Source organism: Tursiops truncatus, chromosome 1 (genome assembly GCF_011762595.2).
Source record: "Tursiops truncatus isolate mTurTru1 chromosome 1, mTurTru1.mat.Y, whole genome shotgun sequence".
Classification (NCBI taxonomy): Eukaryota; Metazoa; Chordata; class Mammalia; order Artiodactyla; family Delphinidae; genus Tursiops; species Tursiops truncatus.
This window is the reverse complement of record NC_047034.1, coordinates 98,122,753-98,144,601: the sequence shown is the minus strand read 5'-3', so window position 1 is coordinate 98,144,601 and position 21,849 is coordinate 98,122,753. Positions and strand designations below refer to the sequence as shown.

Sequence of the window (21,849 nt, the reverse complement as noted above, 5' to 3'; positions counted from 1 at the left end):
GTCAGGTAAGCCTAATGCAATTTTGAATTTGGTAGGAAAAGAAATTAAATCCAAGAATTTATTGCAACAACTCACAACCTCAAATTGTTTCTATTTTCTCATTCCCAGGAGCCCTTCCTTAGAATTAACCTGTCAGAAAGCAGGAAGGGAGTAACCCTGATTTATTACTAAAAGCAAAGTGAAATTTAAGCTTGAGGGATACTATGGGAAGGGTCCTAAAAAGAAAGAATATATTGCGTTTAAGTTGACAAAATCAGACAGGGAAGTCATTAACTAAAAATCTAGTGTTGACAGGCATTTAATTTGGTATTCTAGCCAACTGGACACCAAGGATTACAAAATTTTACTGGAACCTCCATATAAGCTGGTCATTTAAATGATACATGGGAATTGACCTGGTAGTTGACTCCAAAAAGGAGACCCCAGAGAGAATAAGATGTCCCAGAGAATCAAAGTCATTTAAAAAGGATTCATAAAAGAAAAAGACATGGCCCAAACTTACAGGATAAATAGGGACAAAATGTTTTCATATTACTTTATTATAAATTTGCATTCAAATAACACACCGGCTTTTAATCCATAAATTCACAAAAGCTAATGTTAAAGAATATTATTCAGTTTCAGGGTGTTTGATAATTCTACAACCTCTATTACTCAAAAAATATTACAGAAGAATACTGATGCATTATTTCAAGCTGTAAAGATTAAAGACAGTTTCTGGAAAAAGAATCAGTTAAGCAAGATAGTCTTTCCATAATGAGGGCTCCTAGCCATACTCCAATGTAAAGTTAATGAATATATCCCATTTTCAGGTCCTCCACTTTATATAATTTTCAGTGAAAGTTTTTTAATAACCTTCTGGGATTACAATTAAATTGACATATGGTTTTAGAAAATTTCATTTTTGAAGCCAAGTTGTTGAATAAAAATACTGTTTATGGCACAAAACACTTTCACTTTACCTGTATTATCACACTAAAAATATTGGATATCAACAAAGCATCAAGAATTAAAGTTATTTTAAGATTTTTGTGCTTTGGGGGGAGGGAAACAATGTATACATCTTACATACCTCAGTAGCAAACTGTTGCAATCCACCAATATTAATTGGTCCCTCTTCAGTGGCATATAAATTGCATCCACCTACACAAAGATCAGAAGTTGGACATACCATTCCACAGGTCAGACCAAGTGGGTTATCAGAAAAAATCATCTTAGCAGCTCCATAATAGTTCTGCAAAAATAAAATAAAATAAAATTTTCTTATGTAACAATGTACCTTTTAAACATTCAAATTATGACCTATTTTTTTCTATTAGATTATTGGATTGAAATCAATATATGTATAAGATGCAGAGGTTATAATACTGTTTACCATCATCAGGAGCTATAAAGCAATTATTAGCAAAGTAATATATAGGAGTATTCAACATACATCATATTAATAAATGAATAATTTTGGTAGTCGAAATTTAAAATATGAATGTTCTGTAACTATTTTTCTTTCACAAGGCATCTAACTCTATCCTGCTATAAATATTTATTTTCAGTTTTAACAAAGATTAGTTAGGTAGATTACTTGAACAAGCTTAAAATCTAAACCTTAAGAAAAAAAAAAAAGATTATGCTCAGGTTATCCAGGTTATCCTCCATTTAACTAAATTAAAAGCAACCAGGGCTCTATTTCCCTTCATTTCTTCTGGCCTGTCCATGGATACTATGTACTGTGACACTCTTTGTTGACTATCCTCCTTCAGTAACATCCTATTAACCAAATATGCAGACGAAACTCATTATACAGGACTAAACCTTAACAAGTTCATCCCTAATCGCTCCCTTCCACACATTTGACTATTATAGATTAGCTTAGAATCCTTTACGTTTCATTAAGAATTTCTAGGGACTTCCCTGGTGGCGCAGTGGTTAAGAATCCGCCTGCCAATGCAGGGGACACGGGTTCGATCCCTGGTCCAGTAAGATCCCACATGCCGCAGAGCAACTAAGCCCGTGCGCCACAACTACTGAGCCTGCACTCTAGAGCCCGTGAGCCACAAGAACTGAAGTCCATGCGCCTAGAGCCCATGCTCCACAACATGAGAAGCCACCACAATGAGAAGCCCACACACCGCAACAAAGAGTAGCCCCCACTCGCTGCAACTATAGAAAGCCTGCGGGCAGCAATGAAGACCCAACGCAGCCATAAATAAATTAATTAATTAATTAATAATTTTTAAAAAAAGGATTTCTGGACTAAAAAGAGAACTGCCGGGCTTCCCTGGTGGCACAGTGGTTGAGAGTCCGCCTATCGATGCAGGAGACGCGGGTTCGTGCCCCGCTCCGGGAAGATCCCACATGCCGCGGAGCGGCTGGGCCCGTGAGCCATGGCCGCTGAGCCTGCGCGTCCGGAGCCTGTGCTCCGCAACGGGAGAGGCCACAACAGTGAGAGGCCCGCGTACCGCAAAAAAAAAAAAAAAAGAGAACTGCCATATGACCCAGCAATCCCACTACTGGGCATATACCCTGAGAAAACCATGAGTCATGTACCACAATGTTCACTATTTACAATAGCCAGGACATGGAAGCAACGTTAAGTGTCCATCGACAGATAAATGGATAAAGAAGATGTGGCACATGTATACAATGGAATATTAATTACTCTGCCAGAAAAAGAAACGAAATTGAGTTATTTGTAGTGAGGTGGATGGACCTAGAGTCTGTCATACAGAGTGAAGTCAGAAAGAGAAAAACAAATACTGTATGCTAACACATATATATGGAATCTAAAAAAAAAAATTGTTTTGATGAACCTTGGGGCAGGACAGGAATAAAGACACAGGCGTAGAGAATGGACTTGAGGACACGGGGAGGGTGAAGGGTAAGCTGCGACGAAGTGAGAGAGTAACATTGACATATATACACTACCAAATGTAAAATAGATAGCTAGTGGGAAGCAGCTGCATAGCACAGAGGCATCAGCTCGGTGCCTTGTGACCACCTAGAGGGGTGGGATAAGGAGGGTGGGAGGGAGATGCAAGAGGGAGGGGATATGGGGATACACCTATGCGTATAGCTGATTCACTTTGTTATACAGCAGAAACTAACACAACATTGTAAAGCAATTATACTCCAATAAAGATGTTAAAAAAATTATTTTTGGAACCCGACGTGTTCATAAATTATACAACTACATCATCATTTACTAAATAATAAGTTGAATATTTCAGAAGAATGTTTTCCTCTAATGAAAATTAAAATATTGGGCCTGACCAGTATTCCTCAAAGCTGTCAAGTATTTTGGCAAAACTAAGGAAAATTTTGAGAAGCTGTAACAGTCAAGAGGTCCCTAAGGAGATGTGACAACTAAATGTAATCTGTTATTTTGGACAGGATCCTGGATCAGAAAAAGGGCATGAGGTGAAAACAAAGGAAATCTGAAGAAACTATAAACTTTAGTTAATAATAATATATTAATAATATTTCATTAATTGTAATAAATGTGCTATACAATGTTAGATGTTAATAGTAGGTGAAACTTTGTATGGAAATTCTCTGTACCATCTTCACAATTTTTTAATAAATATAAAAATACTCTAAAAATACTTTTTAAAAAAGAGATGGTAGAACATATTTAACAATATGAAACAAATGCATTTGTTTTTCTTTTGGCTTTTGTTTAAAGTACTTTTGAAGGTCTTCGAAAACACATACATTGCTTCCATAACTAACTTCAATCATAAATACAAATTCCTATATAAAATACTGATGATAATAAACAACAACAATCATCTTTACTATTTATTGACTCTTTACTATATTTCTAGAACTTTACCAGGTCTTTATTTAAGTTTTAACACCAATCATCTTATATAAGATGTCCAGCACTAAATAAAAAATTTCTAGGCATAAGAAAAGACAGAACTAAATCCCTGACGATCAGAAAAACAAATAAATAAATGAAGCAGACCCCAAGGTGATCCAGAAAGTAAAGTTAGCAGATGAAAACTTTAAATTAATTTTAATAAAAATTCAGTCTAAAAAGACACACAAAATAGATGAAACAATAAAAATATAATTAGAATATTGTAATCTGTTAAAAAAGAATCAAACTGACATTCCATAACTAAGTAAAACATTTTAAAATAGATCTAAATGCATGGTTTTAACAGCATTCATGGTGGTTTAACAATATTTCTCTTATTCTCAGATCTGTCTCTCCACTCCATTTCTGTGCTTACCACCTTATTTCAGGCCCTCAAACCTCTGTCTGGGAAAAGGAAATCATTGTGTACTGTTGGTGGGAATGTTAATTGATGTAGCCACTGTGGAAAACGGTATGGAGGTTCCTCAAAAAACCAAAAACAGAACTACCATGTGGTTCAGCCATTCCACTCCTGGGCATATATATGAAGAAAACGAAAACACCATTCGAAGGATTACATGCACCCCCTGTTCATAGCAGCATTATTTACAAAAGTTGGGATGTGGAGGCAACCCGGATGTCCATCGACAGATGAATGGATAAAGAAGACATAGTATACAATGGAGTATTGCTCAATGGAGTATTGGTCTTCTTAGAAACCAACAGTCACAACTGACACATGTAAATGTTTCTTCAATACACTTGGAACCCGAATGACTTTTTGGCCAACCCAATATGTTCAACTGATTTTTTTTTTTTTTTTTTGGCGGTACGCAGGCCTCTCACTGTTGTGGCCCTCTCCCGTTGCGGAGCACAGGCTCCGGACGCGCAGGCTCAGCGGCCATGGCTCACGGGCCCAGCCGCTCCGCGGCATGTGGTATCTTCCCGGACCGGGGTACGAACCCGTGTCCCCTGCATCGGCAGGCGGACTCTCAACCACTGTGCCACCAGGGAAGCCCCAACTGATTTTTAAAAGGGTTCCAAGACAATTCAATAGGTAAAGAACATTCTCTTCAACAAGTGATACTGTAATAACCAAATTCCACATGCAAAAGGATTAAGTTGAAACTCTACCTTACACTGTACATAAAAGTTAACTAACAATGGATGATAGATCTAAATTTTAGAGCTAAATTTATAAAACTCTTAGAAGACAACATTGGAGCAAATCTTCAGGACCTTGGATTAGGCAATGGTTTTTAGATATGACAACAATGCACAAGCAACAGCAAAAATATAGATAAATTGGATTTCATCAAAATTAAAAGGATGCCATCAGAAAAGTTAAAAGAAAACCAGAACAGGAGAAAACCATACATGATAAGAAATTTGCATCTTGAATATGTGAAGAATATTTACAACTCACTAATAACAAACAAATAGCCCCAATTAAAACGAGCAAAGTATTAGTATAAACATTTCTCCAGAAACATATAAATGGCCAAAAAGCATAAGAAATGACACTCAACATCATCTATCAGGGAAATGCTAGCCAAAATGACAATGAAATATCACTTCTCACCTGCTTAGTGGGCTATAGTTGAAAAGACATACAGTGAAAAGTGTTGGCAAAGATGTGAAGAAATTGGAACTCTCATAAGCTACTGATGGGATTGGAAAATGATGTAGCTGCTTTAAAAAATAGTTTGGCAGTTCCTCATAAGTTTTAAAAGTAAAGTTACCATGAGATTCAGCAATTTCACTCTTCGGTGTACACCCAAGAAAATTCACAACATATATCTATGTAAAACTTTGTACACTAATGTCCATGGCAGTATTATTCCTAATGGCTAAAATGAAAACAACTCAACTGATCATCAACTGATGAAAGGCTAAAAAAAAATGTTGTATATCCATATAATCGACGTTATTTGGCAATAAAAAGTAATTAAGTAATGATAAATGCTACGACATGGCTGAACCTTGAAAATATTACGCTAAGTGAAATAAGCCATTCACAAAAGACTACACATTATATGATTCCATTTATAGAAAATATGTAGAATAGGCAAAACCAAAGAGACAAAGCAGATTGATAATTGCCTATGACTGGGAATCTGAAAAGAAATGGAAAACAGCTGCTAATGGGTATACAGTTTCATTTTGGGATGATAAAAATATGCTCAATTTGATTGTGGTAACGATTGTAACTCTGCAAATTTATTCACCATCACTGAACTGTGCACTTTACATTGGCAAATTGTATGGGATATGAATTATATCTCAATAAAGTTGTTATTTTAAAAAGTACACTTACAGGACTGGGAATTATATAGGCAATGTGTAAGGCAATAAAAAAATCATTCTTGTAGAAAATAAAATTTTTTTATAAAGGGATATTTGAATAAGACTGCTAAATTAGATGCAAAACTGGACAATATCCTAGAAGACAACAAAACATCACTTTTGGAGTTATATTTTCTACTGAATGGAAATAATTTGCAACTCTACTATACACAAATCTCAAAGTAAAGATGTAAATTTGCAGTCTAAAATTTTAATTAATGTTACAAATTAATAGTTTTTTTTCCTAAAAATTAAATAATACTTAGGTGTCACGTTGTATTTACTTACAAAATGCTTTAGTATGATAATGGTAAACAAATACAGACTTATCTCATTGGTCGTTGGTCTGATTTTGGATAATTTTGCCTAATAGGGGTAAACATTAAACAAACTGTTCATAATGAACAGTTACGAGCTTAAAATTAATTGGTCTACTCCTAAGCAAACTTCTTTAGTTCCTACTTAAATCCATTGATCCACTAACTCAGCACCTGCAATTAAGCAAGCAGTTAATCACTGCCGAGAAAATCTCAAAGTCATTGTCAGTATTCTTTCCTCATCTTACTTGACACATCAGGAACATGTGACATGATTGATTAACAAATATTTACTGACTCACTGACTAAAAAGTCCTATTGCATAATTAGAAGTTTTTATAATATAAAAAGAGTATCATAGCAAAAAATGTCAATTGCAGATAACTTTTAAGGATATTTGAGGAAAAAACAATGCAGAAAGAATATAATCTACTTAAACACCTAAGGATCTTTCCACAAGAATACTGATTCTTTTATGAGCCCCAAATTAGTTTCAAGACTGCACATAAAATAATCACAGAAGAGAAAGAGATACATATTTTTTTAAATGCAACAAATAAAACATTTAAAATTACACTTATGGCTCATGATATGCTACCGCTGTCAAACTTACTGGGCCTGATCTATCACCGCCTATCATTGACAATAAAACTGTCTAGTAATTTTTCAGCACTCTCATAACTCCAAGTGTAACCATTACATCAAAATAAAATTATAGGAGGCTATAAATTTTTTTTAAATTAATAAGAATTACTGAATGTTTCTTAAATTAAAAAATCACCATGACAATTTTTTTTTAAGGCAAATTTACGTTCCCTGATATCAAAATGATTTGCTATCGGAGTAAGAAGTCATATCAGGCTAAGGTTTAGAATCACTTTTAAAACTGGTGGCATTCAAAATGACTCTGGAGGTGACAGACCTAAGAGATGAGAGGGAATGTGATATAGTCATTGTAGACTGAAATGAGTAAATCATCAGAAAAGTTCAAAATATGTCTTGGCATAATGACTTGGCAGTTTGGCTGGAGTAGTTCATTCATCCACTTAGGAAATGATGATTAGGAGATATATTTGGAAAATGTGTTTGGACCAAATTATGGAGAATCTTCACTGTCAACTTAAGGGTTTGGTATTTAATTGAAGTTTTTTAATAGAAGGGTGCCAGTACTAAGGGACTAACTAGGAAGACTACTGTATAGACGATGTGGAAATTCTCAGAAAGGGAGTGGAATTACAGGGAATTTGAAGAAGAAACAATTTAATCCTAAAAAACGGAAAGCATTGGCATATATCACAGAATATAGAAACATGGTTTTGAAAATGGGCTAAGCCAACATTAAGCACCTATTCAGAAGTCACCTTTGCAATTGACCTCTTACAATTAATTTTGAAGAAACGGTAGATAACTCCATGTGTAGAGATATGGGTACTCAGAGTCAAAGACATTCAGAAACCTGTTAGAAAGGGAACACTTCCTCAACTCTTCCCATCAAGAACGTCAAGATCAATATCAATTATTTCTCTCATAGTAAGTGGGAAGATTTCTTGAGCCCTCCTTCTAAACTAGAGTTTTGACTCCTAGTCTGTGAGCTCTTAAACCTTTCTAAAAGTAAAGGCTATAAAATTTAAATTTAGTAGGGTACTTTAAAGACAACGCAGCAGTCTCCTTCTAGAAAATACACAACCACTTCAACTGGTTTCTTCATGTTATTCAGTCACAAGTATTTTAGTCTTCTACTGTGTGAAAGAAAAAATGTACAGGGCTATGTTAGGAGGGAAAGAAAATAAATATCTGATCTTTTGTGCACAGATTTATTTTATATATAAAGGATGATGACTTTTCCCTTCTTTAAACAAAAATCTAAAAGACAAAAATGATGTTTGATATGTTTGCTGTTTTTATCTCAACACAAAAGAAGAGGCGTTGACTGTTATCCGGTCCATTAACTTACCCAGTGTCTTCTCGGTGCTGAATTTTCTATTACTCATTGGGATTTTTAAAGCATATTCTAAGGAACAACTTATGCCATTTACGTGAGTTAATTTTAAGATAACTTCAACTTTTATTCTTTGTTTTTCATTTTAAAGTTATAGCTTGAAACTTCATTAGTGTCATCCCTCTACAATTTAATGATTTTTAAAGTCATTATCAAGAAACACGAAAAACTCACAAGCCAGCTATTCTCTCATATGGTATAACTATTTTAACAAATAGTTCTATCATATTCAGGCCTTCATGTCACTACAGCATTATCAATACAGCTGGTGGATTTATTTTAAAGTGTTCTTCCTTCTTCCAATGAGTGTTTTCACAGATGGAAGCACCCTTCCAAGATAAACTCCAATCTGTTGCATTTAAAAACTACTTGGGCTAAACTTCAATAAGTTTGCATGTGTGAGAAGGGTGAATTAACATTACTTGTATTTCTGGATTGAGCTATATAATGGTGAGTGTCATGATGTACATTAGTTGAACAGAAAATATCTCTAGTAGCACATACAAAAGTATAGGCAAAGGACATCTCTCTGGCACTCACCATCCCTCAATAAACAATCTATGTATCTTCACATATTTGGCAAAGGAGAGGTAAGGATATATCACGAACAGAATACACAAAAATTTCCGCCCTCACAGTACTCACATTCTTGTAGAGACAAATGGAGATGGAAGAATAGATTTGGATGCTTTTATTCTGAAAATCCTCCCTTCATACCACATACACTAAATTTTACAAAATTTTTACAGGAGTAGACTTTAGAACTATGAATTTATTTTAGTCTTACTTAATGCGTAAGGAAATAAAAAAAAATCATTCTTGTAGAAAATAAAGTTTTTATCTGACCTTGAGATGCTAAACTAGAAAACACGCATTCAAGTGCACGCACGCACATGCGCGCGCGCGTGCACAGACACACACACACACACACACACACACACACACGGGTTTCTGAGCCATATGCTCCTGGATTTGAATCATGCTTATACCATATGATTGGAGGAAAATGTAATATCTCTCAGCCTCAGTTTCATCACCTAAGAAATACAGATCAAAATTCCTTCTTAATTAGTCATATTTATGTTAAATATTGTTTAAATACTTGACACAGATAAGATGCCTAGTACATTATGGAGCATAGGGCAGATTTAATGAATTTAAGTCCCCACGCCTTCCCCTAGGCTTTTTCTCCCTAAAAAGGTTTTCTTAACATGTTAATTCTAAGAGTTTAAGATTTTAACACTTATTAAAGAAAACTCATGTTAGGAAGTAGAAGACAGCAAAAAAGAGCAAAAAGTACAGAAAGAAAAATTATCATCAATCTACTAGGTCATAAAAAAGAAATGACATGGAGGCATGTAAGTAGAGGCATAATAATTTATATACATTATAGAAATGTAAAAATGTCACTTCTACTTCTCCAATTTTCTGCACCCTATCCACCTTTCTCTATTAAATTGACCTGAGAACATATAATATTACCCAACTTAGTTAAGATAACTTAGTGTGTATGTGTACATGTACTCAATTCACTAATCATCAAGTATTTATGAACATCTACTCTGTGAGAGGCCTTTTGGTAAGCACTAGATACGCGTGAAGAATCAGTATTTTTGCTCTTGATTGTTCTGGTTAAATGTAATACAATTATCTTCTATACCAATATCCACCCTATTCATACCATATATCATTGTTCAAATAACATTGCCTTTAAAAAACTTTATCAATTTTTCTCCATTTTCCAACCAGAAGCATAATGCAGGTATGTCCTTTCTTTGCACTACACCTTTTCAACCACTGTATTTGTTAATATAAATTTATGATAGTTGTATATTTTTCTGATCTTTTATTAATTTTTTAAAATTTCAGAAACCATGTCTAATCTATAAGCTTTGCCTCTAAGCAAGCAGTAGAATATTAGAAACTCAATTGATTAGCATTTATCTTTTAATATCAAAAATAAACATTTAGGTAAAATTCAAAAAGTGTAAAGTACTTCACAGTTTTGAATGATCATTTTAAAGTAAATAATGTGAATATCTGTTGTAAAAACTAACAAGCCCACTTTATCCGACAAAATAATAAAATGTGCAATAGATTTTGTAAGAAATTTACAAAGGTATAATTGTTTTCATTCTTAGAGAGAGATTAAGAAGCACAGAAATAAACAATAGAACATAAGATTATTTCATTTAGTGTATGCTAGAGTTCGCATATAGTAGTTTACCATAATTCATGATATACTTTCTTCAAGGAGATAGGATGCCTTTCTACATCTAAACTGCAATGCAAATATAGAAACACATATGTTAGAGTCATGATCATAATGTTAGAATGATCATTAAAGCTAAGAAAAAAATGTAAAAGTAGAAATCTACAAGCATCATTTATAAATATTACATAACTTGAAAGCAAATAGAAATATTTTAATTTGAGAAATTATTGAAGGTGAAGTAAAATTAACATTGATAGAATCCCCTATTTATAAACTACATAAAAATGCTAAAAGATTTTTCTCTAATTTTATATTAGAGAATTGTGTCATCTCGGATATAATTTAAATATACTAGTTACTAATATTTGGCTACAAAAAGAAAAACTGTGGAGGTTTTGTTGTTGTTTCTCTGTTCTTTAAAAAACTTTTGTTATTGAAAAGGGCAAAAAAGTACAAGTCAATCAAGTTTTTGGCCAAGTTTTAAAAATAAATTTATATTTTCAATAACAAATATATATAATAGCTAAATTAAAAAAAGAAACCTGAAGGTAAGAAAGAGCTCAAATAATCTCACTCCAAATCATCTTACCCCAAACAAGATTTAAAACAACAAACTCAGTGACCGTTGTTGAACATCATATATATGATAATAACTTGACAGAATTTTACTACTTATGATAATAGAACTAGACTATAATTTAACACTCCTATTTTCTTCTATTCAAGCAAAATAAAGTCACACTATTTTATGAAGGTTTACTCTTCACTGACAGAAATGAGAGATTTCTTAACTGACAGGGTGTTTTGGTGTCTACCATAGTGTGTTATATATGGCTCATAAAACCAGCTGTCAGTTACAATCTGTACAGTGGGTACAAATAGATTTATCAGAAAAGTCTCCTTTCCAAGTGCATTAATTTAAACCCAAACTACTTTCAAAATTGTAATTAGTTTTGATTATAACAATTTACTTAAAAATCTTCAATTTATCAAAGTACTTGTCTAAAAATGAAACCCAAATTTCTTTAAGATGACGTCTACTGTGTTATACATTTTGCCCACTCTTCAATACATTAATACTACTTATAAAACTCAGGATAGCAAATGTGTTACTTATTTAGCTCTTTATATTTTAATAATGACTTATAAATATACATACTTCATTCATATAAATAGCGTAGTGTGATGCAAACAAAAGCACACTCGACAAGGAAAAGCATACTCAGGAAAATCCAGTTACATTATCAAGTGGTTCTGTGATCTGGGATAAATCATTTAACCTTGCTGGATTTCAAATTTCTTCGCCATATAATGGGATGGTTAGTTAGATTAAAATTCCATTTGTCTAGATTCTGTTACACTGAATTTTACTTATTAATAATGACAAATATTCTAAGTAGTATCTCATGTGTTTATATAGATTTTTCTTTGTCTTGATTATACTAAAGAAAAAAGCCGTAATTCCAGTTTAATTTACATATACATATATAGACTATAAATCATTGTTCTGTTTAAAAATAATTAATTTTTAAAATATATTTACAGTAGCATATGTTTAAATGTTTCCAAACATACACACAACCACAAAGTGTGGCTTTACCTGTCTCATATAAAATTGGTTTCATATGTACAATGAATATCTTTTCTCATTTAGTTATATTACTTTTAGATTTTATATTGCTCATATTTTATAATGGGTTGACTAATAATGCTTTGTGTTACAGGTTTTCAGAACTAAATGTTAATCTTTTGAAGCAAATACAAAGAAAAGTAGTTAATGTTACCTATGTTGGATGTGATTAAAAGTAAAAATGTAACCTTTTAAAGGTCCAAAGACATATATTATAAAACAGAAACAGGACAGACTTTGCATAAGCATTAATGATTCAATAGACAATTTAACATCCATCTATCTTTTCCAGCACAATGCATTAGAAAAGAGGGGACATTTTGACAATAATATTATAGTCCTTTGTCTTTAGCACTAGTAAATTTAGCATTCTACCATTTGCTAGACTCAAAACTGAGAGGCTATGTATTAAAGGCTGAATTCCAGAAAATTTAATGTTATACCAACTGATAAATGAATAAGGTAAGATAAGCATACATTTGCATTAATAAATTTAAATTAATATATTAGAGTCCAAACACAGTGTTCAATAATTATTTTGCAGAGCATCTTTCCATTTCATAAAATTAATTTTACATGTTGAGAAAAGTCAGGATATTCTGAAAATAAATATACTATCAGGGGAATAAATATAGAATTAAGTATATGATAGATGTGGCATTTCAGAATAGTGGGAAATGTATTATTCAACAGATTTGGAACTATTAGTTATTTAGAAAAAAAAAAAGCTGAATTTTTCTCTCATCCTTTATACCAAAATAAAAACTCAGAATAAGGCCTGCACATGTTACTCTGTAAACCCTTAGATTTATTTTATTTTACTATTGAATTTTAATTTATTATTTTTATTAAAAATATACATGCTGGGACTTCTCTGGTGGTACAGCGGTAAAGAATCTGCCTTCCAATGCAGGGGATGTGGGTTCCATCCCTGGTCAGGGAACTAAGATCCCACATGCTGCGGGGCAACTAAGCCCACATGCCACAAACTACAGAGTCCATGTGCTCTGGAGCCTGAACCACAACTACAGAGAGAAAACCCATATGCCACAACTAGAGAGAAGCCCATGTGCCGCAACGAAAGATCCTGCATGCTGCAACTAAGACCCAACACAGCCAAAAAATAAAGAAAATAAATAAATATTTTTTAAAATATACATGCTCATTGTAGAAGTAAAATAATAAGGACATTTATAAGAAAAATGTTAATAACCTCTTTACCCTGCCCTCAACCTTAATCAACTGAGGAATCTAAAGTTTAAGTTATTTCCTTCTATGCCACTTTTAGCTTATATATAAATTAGAATTTTTTCTAAAGATAGTGTTATGTTATTCATATTAATATGCAGCTTACTTTTTTTATTCAATAGGGATATCTCTCTAGATCAACAAATATAATAATAATGCATAGCCTCATAACATTCCATAATGTAAATATAACCTAATAGATTTATCAATTTTCCTAATGATGGATGGCACTATAATTGTCTCAAGTTTTTGCTACCTCAAACAATGCTATGATTGGTATAATAAATACTATTGTACATATGCCATTAAATGGTCGTACTTTTATTTCTCTAGGAAGAACAGATAGCAAAGCATTGCTAGTACAACAGTATATATATTTGAAATTTTCAAATATATTACTACTGTATGAGACTTCTTGCTTCCTTTCTGCTAAATAGCATAGGAGGTTATTTAACATTTTAACTTTAAAAATATGAGAAGGCTTCCCTGGTGGCGCAGTGGTTGAGAGCCCACCTGCCAATGCAGGAGACACGGGCTCTTGCTCTGGTCCGGGAAGATCCCACATGCCGCGGAGCAGCTAGGCCCGTGAGCCATGGCCGCTGAGCCTGCACGTCCAGAGCCTGTGTTCCGCAACGGGAGAGGCCACAACAGTGAGAGGCCCGTGTACCGCAAAAAAAAAAAATATGATGAGAGAAAACCCTTTGATTTACATATTTCTGGCTAATATGGAAGTAGGACATCTCTAATATAGCCATTAATCATTTGCATGACCTCTTCTTTAATGTTTATAACTTTTGCCCATGCATACACAGGGTCAGGTTATTTTTTCTCATTTAAATTTTTAGGAACTCTGATTTAACAGAGAAGTTACCACTTAGCCTAAACATGCAGAGCAAAAAAAAATGTTCACTTGGTTTCAAGTTTGGTTAGATTTTATTTTAAAATACATTTTTAAATGTGTGTAGTAAAATTTTCTCTCACATATTTCACAGGTTCAAAATTATCCTTAAATCTTTTTCTTTTTATATTTAAAAATTTAGTCCACCTAAAATTTATCTTAGATGGCCTGATGAAGGATCTAAAAGTAAAGTAAAAATTTTATCAGAACCACTTTTCAAAGAACTCATCATTTTCCACTGAATTAAAATGTCCTCTTCATTATATATTATGTTCTCTTACTTACTTGGTTCTATTTACAGATTTTCATCAGTTTCAGAAATGTGCATTCCTATACCAACTCTATATTATCTTAACTATAGTAGCTTTATAGTGAGTATCAATATCTGATGGCAAATCTTTTTGTCTTATTTTTCAACAGTTTCTTCCATGTGTCTTCTCAATTACTATTCCAGTATTTACTAATAAAAATGTGGGTTTCAATCATTCTAGACTACCCACTAGATCTTATTTATAGCACTTTTCCACATGTATTGAGAAATAGTTAGCTACCATGACTCTTCTAATTTAAAAAGTTAAAATTATAGGTAAAATATGTTTTAAAAAGTCACTGTGGTGGGAGAGCAGGAAGATGGCGGAAGAGTAAGACGCGGAGATCACCTTCCTCCCCACAGATACACCAGAAATACATCTACACGTGGAACAACTCCTACAGAACACCTACTGAAGGCTGGCAGAAGACCTCAGACCTCCCAAAAGGCAAGAAACTCCCCACGTACCTGGGTAGGGCAAAAGAAAAAAAAGAATAAACAGAGACAAAAGGATAGGGACGGCACCTGCACCAGTGGGAGGGAGCTGTGAAGGAGGAAAAGTTTCCACACACTAGGAAGCCCCTTCGCGGGCGGAGACTGCGGGAGGCGGAGGGGGGGAGCTTCGAAGCCGCGGAGGAGTGCACAGCAACGGGTGCGGAGGGCAAAGCGGGGAGATTCCCGCACAGAGGATCGGTGCCGACCGGCACTCACCAGCCCGAGAGGCTTGTCTGCTCACCAGCCGGGGCGGGCGGGGCTGCGAGCTGAGGCCGGAGCGCAGGGAGAGGACTGGGGTTGGCGGCTTGAACATAGCCTGAAGGGGTTAGTGCACCACAGCTAGCCGGGAGGGAGTCCGGGGAAAAGTCTGCACCTGCCGAAGAGGCAAGAGACTTTTTCTTCCCTCTTTGTTTCCTGGTGCGTGAGGAGAGGGGTTTAAGAACGCTGCTTAAAGGAACTCCAGAGACGGGCGCGAGCCGCGGCTAAAAGCGCGAACCCCAGAGACGGGCGCGAGCCGCGGCTGAAAGCGCGGACCCCAGAGACGGGCGCGAGCCGCGGCTGAAAGCGCGGACCCCAGAGACGGGCGCGAGCCGCGGCTGAAAGCGCGGACCCCAGAGACGGGCGCGAGCGGCGGCTGAAAGCGCGGACCCCAGAGACGGGCGCGAGCCGCGTCTGAGGGCGCGGACCCCAGAGACGGGCGCGAGCCGCGGCTGAGGGCGCGGACTCCAGAGACGGGCGCAAGCCGCGGCTGGAGGCGCGGACCCCAGAGGCGGGCGGGAGACGTTGGGGCTGCTGCTGCCGCCACCAAGGGGCCTGTGTGCGAGCGCGGGTCGCTCTCCACGCCCCTCTTCCGCGGAGCCTCTGCAGCCCACCACTGCCGGGTTCCCGGGATCCGGGGACGACTTCCCCGGGAGAGCGCACGGCGGGCCTCGGGCTGGTGCAGGGTCACGCCGGACTTTGCCGCAGCAGGCCCGCCCCGCATTCCGTGCCCCTCCCTCCCCGCCAGCCTCAGTACGCCAGAACCCCCGAATCAGCGGCTCCTTTAACCCCGTCCTGTCTGAGCAAAAAACAGACGCCCTCCAGCGACCTACACGCAGAGGCAGGGCCAAATCCGAAGCTGAGCCCCTGTGAGCTGTGAGAACAAAGAAGAGAAAGGGAAATCTCTCCCAGCAGCCTCAGAAGCAGCTGATTAAAGCTCCACAATCAACTTGATGTACCCTGCATCTGTGGAATACATGAATAGACAGCCAATCATCCCAAATTAAGGAGGTGGACTTTGGGAGCAAGATCTATGATTTTTTTCCCTATTCCTCTTTTTGTGAATGTGTATGTGTATGCTTCTGTGTGAGATCTTGTCTGTATAGTCTTGCTTCCACCATTTGTCCTAGGGTTCTATCCGTCCATGGTTTTTTCTTAAAATTTTTTTCTTAATCAATTTTAATTTTAAGAACGTTATTATACTTTACCTTCGTCCTTTCTTTCTTTCTTTCCTTCCTTCCTTCCCTCCTTTAGACAACGAATCATCCCAAATTGAGGAGGTGGTCTCTGACAGCAAGATTTATGATTTTTCCCCCTTTACCTCTTTTAGTGAGGGTGTATGTGTACGCTCCTGTGTAAGATTTTGTCTGTATAGCTTTGCTTCCAACATTTGTCCTAAGGTTCTATCCGTCCCTTTTTTTCCCTAAACAAGAATTTTTTAATTCAATAACTTTATTATACTTTATTTTATTTTTACTGTATCTTCTTTCTTTCTGTTTTTCCTTCTTTCCCTCCTTCCTTCCTTCCTCCCTCCCTCCCTCCCTCCTTTCATTCCTTCTTGCCTTCTTTCCTTCTTTGCTTCTTTCTTTCTTTCTTTCTTTCTTCCTTCCTTCCTTCCTTCCTTCCCTCCTTCCTTCCCTCCTTTCCTTCTTTCTTTCCTCATACTTCTAGTAATTCCCTCTACTTTTTCTCCCTTTTATTCTGAGCCGTGTGGATGAAAGACTCTTGGTGCTCCAGCCAGGAGTCAGGGCTCTGCCTCTGAGGTAGGAGAGCCAAATTCAGGACACTGGTCCACAACAGACCTTCCAGCTCCACATAATATCGAACGGCGAACATCTCCCAGAGACCTCCATCTTAACACCAGCACCCAGCTTCACTCAACGACCAGCAAGCCACAGTGCTGGACAACCTGTGCCAAACAACTAGCAAAACAGGAACACAACCCCACCCATTAGCAGAGAGGCTGCCTAAAATCATAATAAGGCCACAGACACCCCAAAACACACCACCAGACGTGAACCTGCCCACTAGAGAGACAAGATCCAGCCTCATCCACCACAACACAGGCACTAGTCCCCTCCACCAGGAAGCCTACACAACCCACTGAACCAACCTTAGCCACTGGAGACAGACATCAAAAACAGGAGGAACTACGAACCTGCAGCCTGCAAAAAGGAGACCCCAAACACAGTAAGATAAGCAAAATGAGAAAACAGAAAAACACACAGCAGATAAAGGAGCAAGATAAAAATGCACCAGACCTAACAAATGAAGAGGAAATAGGCAGTCTACCTGAAAAAGAATTCAGAATAATGATAGTAAGGTTGATCCGAAATCTTGGAGATAGAATGGACAATAGAATGGACAAAATGCAAGAATCAGTTAACAAGGACCTAGAAGAACTAAAGATGAAACAAGCAACGATGAACAACACAATAAATGAAATTAAAAATACTCTAGATGGGATCAATAGCAGAATAACTGAGGCAGAAGAACGGATAAGTGACCTGGAAGATAAAATAGTGGAAATAACTACTGCAGAGCAGAATAAAGAAAAAAGAATGAAAAGAACTGAGGACAGTCTCAGAGACCTCTGGGACAACATTAAACACACCAACATTCGAATTATAGGGGTTCCAGAAGAAGAAGAGAAAAAGAAAGGGACTGAGAAAATATTTGAAGAGATTATAGTTGAAAACTTCCCTAATATGGGAAAGGAAATAGTTAATCAAGTCCAGGAAGCACAGAGAGTCCCATACAGGATAAATACAAGGAGAAATACGCCAAGACACATATTAATCAAACTGTCAAAAATTAAATACAAAGAAAGCATATTAAAAGCAGCAAGGGAAAAACAACAAATAACACATAAGGGAATCCCCATAAGGTTAACAGCTGATCTCTCAGCAGAAACCCTACAAGCCAGAAGGGAGTGGCAGGACATACTGAAAGTGATGAAGGAGAAAAACCTGCAGCCAAGACTACTCTACCCAGCAAGGATCTCATTCAGATTTGATGGAAAAATTAAAACCTTTACAGACAAGCAAAAGCTGAGAGAGTTCAGCACCACCAAACCAGCTTTACAACAAATGCTAAAGGATCTTCTCTAGGCAAGAAACACAAGAGAAGGAAAAGACCTATAATAACGAACCCAAAACAATTTAGAAAATGGGAATAGGAACATACATATCGATAATTACCTTAAATGTAAATGGACTAAATGCTCCTACCAAAAGACACAGATTAGCTGAATGGATACAAAAACAAGACCCTTATATATGCTGTCTACAAGAGACCCACTTCAGACCTAGAGACACATACAGACTGAAAGTAAGGGGATGGAAAAAGATATTCCATGCAAATGGAAACCAAAAGAAAGCTGGAGTAGCAATTCTCATATCAGACAAAATAGACTTTAAATAAGGACTATTAGAAGAGACAAAGAAGGACACTACATAATGATCAAGGGATCGATCCAAGAAGAAGATATAACAATTGTAAATATTTATGCACCCAACATAGGAGCACCTCAATACATAAGGCAAATACTAACAGCCATAAAAGGGGAAATCGACAGTAACACATTCATAGTAGAGGACTTAAACACCCCACTTTCACCCATGGACAGATCATCCAAAATGAAAATAAATAAGGAAACACAAGCTTTAAATGATACATTAAACAAGATGGACTTAATTGATATTTATAGGACACTCCATCCAAAAACAACAGAATACACATTTTTCTCAAGTGCTCATGGAACATTCTCCAGGATAGATCATATCTTGGGTCACAAATCAAGCCTTGGTAAATTTAAGAAAATTGAAATTGTATCAAGTATCTTTTCTGACCACAACGCCATGAGACTAGATATCAATTACAGGAAAAGATCTGTAAAAAATACAAACACATGGAGGCTAAACAATACACTACTTAATAATGAAGTGATCACTGAAGAAATCAGAGAGGAAATCAAAAAATACCTAGAAACAAATGACAATGGAGACACAACGACCCAAAACCTGTGGGATGCAGCAAAAGCAGTTCTAAGGGGGAAGTTTATAGCAATACAAGCCCACCTTAAGAGCAGGAAACATCTAGAATAAGCAACCTAACCTTGCACCTCAAGCAATTAGAGAAAGAAGAACAAAAAACCCCAAAGCTAGCAGAAGGAAAGAAATCATAAAAATCAGATCAGAAATAAATGAAGAAGAAATGAAGGAAACAATAGCAAAGATCAATAAAACTAAAAGCTGGTTCTTTGAGAAGATAAACAAAATAGATAAACCACTAGCCAGACTCATCAAGAAAAAAAGGGAGAAGACTCAAATCAATAGAATTAGAAATGAAAAAGGAGAGGTAACAACTGACACTGCAGAAATAAAAGAGATCATGAGAGATTACTACAAGCAACTCTATGCCAATAAAATGGACAATCTGGAAGAAATGGACAAATTCTTAGAAATGCACAACCTGCCAAGACTGAATCAGGAAGAAATAGAAAATATGAACAGACCAATCACAAGCACTAAAATTGAAACTGTTATTAAAAATCTTCCAACAAAGAAAAGCCCAGGACCAGATGGCTTCACAGGCGAATTCTATCAAACACTTAGAGAAGAGCTAACACCTATCCTCCTCAAACTCTTCCAAAATATAGCAGAGGGAGGAACACTCCCAAACTCCTTCTACGAGGCCACCATCACCTTGATACCAAAACCAGGCAAGGAGGTCACAAAGAAAGAAAACTACAGACCAATATCACTGATGAACATAGATGCAAAAATCCTCAACAAAATACTAGCAAACAGAATCCAACAGCACATTAAAAGGATCATACACCATGATCAAGTGGGGTTTATTCCAGGAATGCAAGGATTCTTCAATATACGCAAATCTATCAATGTGATAAACCATATTAACAAACTGAAGGAGAAAAACCATATGATCATCTCAATAGATGCAGAGAAAGCTTTTGACAAAATTCAACACCCATTTATGATAAAAACCCTGCAGAAAGTAGGCATAGAGGGAACTTTCCTCAACATAATAAAGGCCATATACAACAAGCCCACAGCAAACATCATCCTCAATGGTGAAAAACTGAAAGCATTTCCACTAAGATCAGGAACAAGACAAGGGTGCCCACTCTCACCACTCCTATTCAACATAGTTTTGGAAGTTTTAGCCACAGCAATCAGAGAAGAGAAGGAAATAAAAGGAATCCAAATCGGAAAAGAAGAAGTAAAGCTGTCACTGTTTGCAGATGACATGATACTATACATAGAGCATCCTAAAGATGCTACCAGAAAACTACTAGAGCTAATCAATGAATTTGGTAAAGTGGCAGGATACAAAATTAATGCACAGAAATCTCTGGCATTCCTATATACTAATGATGAAAAATCTGAAAGTGAAATCAAGAAAACACTCCCATTTACCATTGCAACAAAAAGAATAAAATATCTAGGAATAAACCTACCTAAGGAGACAAAAGACCTGTATGCAGAAAATTATAAGACACTGATGAAAGAAATTAAAGATGATACAAATAGATGGAGAGATATACCATGTTCTTGGATTGGAAGAATCAACATTGTGAAAATGACTCTACTACCCAAAGCAATCTATAGATTCAATGCAATCCCTATCAAACTACCACTGGCATTTTTCACAGAACTAGAACAAAAAATTTCACAATTTGTATGGAAACACAAAAGACCCCGAATAGCCAAAGCAATCTTGAGAACAAAAAAAGGAACTGGAGGAATCAGGCTCCCTGACTTCAGACTATACTACAAAGCTACAGTTATCAAGACGGTATGGTACTGGCACAAAAACAGAAATATAGATCAATGGAACAGGATAGAAAGCCCAGAGATAAACCCATGCACATATGGACACCTTATCTTTGATAAAGGTGGCAGGAATGTACAGTGGAGAAAGGACAGCCTCTTCAATAAGTGGTGCTGGGAAAACTGGACAGGTACATGTAAAAGTATGAGATTAGATCACTCCCTAACACCATACACAAAAATAAGCTCAAAATGGATTAAAGACCTAAATATAAGGCCAGAAACTATCAAACTCTTAGAGGAAAACATAGGCAGAACACTCTATGACATAAATCACAGCAAGATTCTTTCTGACCCACCTCCTAGAGTAATGGAAATAAAAACAAAAATAAACAAATGGGACCTAATGAAACTTCAAAGCTTTTGCACAGCAAAGGAAACCATAAACAAGACCAAAAGACAACCCTCAGAATGGGAGA

The 21,849-nt window shown here is 36.3% G+C and overlaps 1 protein-coding gene across 3 annotated transcripts in view; it reads right to left on the bottom strand.

The window, feature by feature from the left end:
• Positions 1 to 21,849, bottom strand: part of DPYD (dihydropyrimidine dehydrogenase) — an 810,457-nt gene that overhangs the window by 589,326 nt on the left and 199,282 nt on the right. For all 3 annotated transcript variants that reach the window (XM_019919998.2, XM_073810605.1, XM_073810614.1), the window contains one exon: positions 1,073 to 1,234. In XM_019919998.2, coding sequence (XP_019775557.1) covers positions 1,073 to 1,234 — 162 coding nt within the window. The remainder of the gene's footprint in view (positions 1 to 1,072; positions 1,235 to 21,849) is intronic.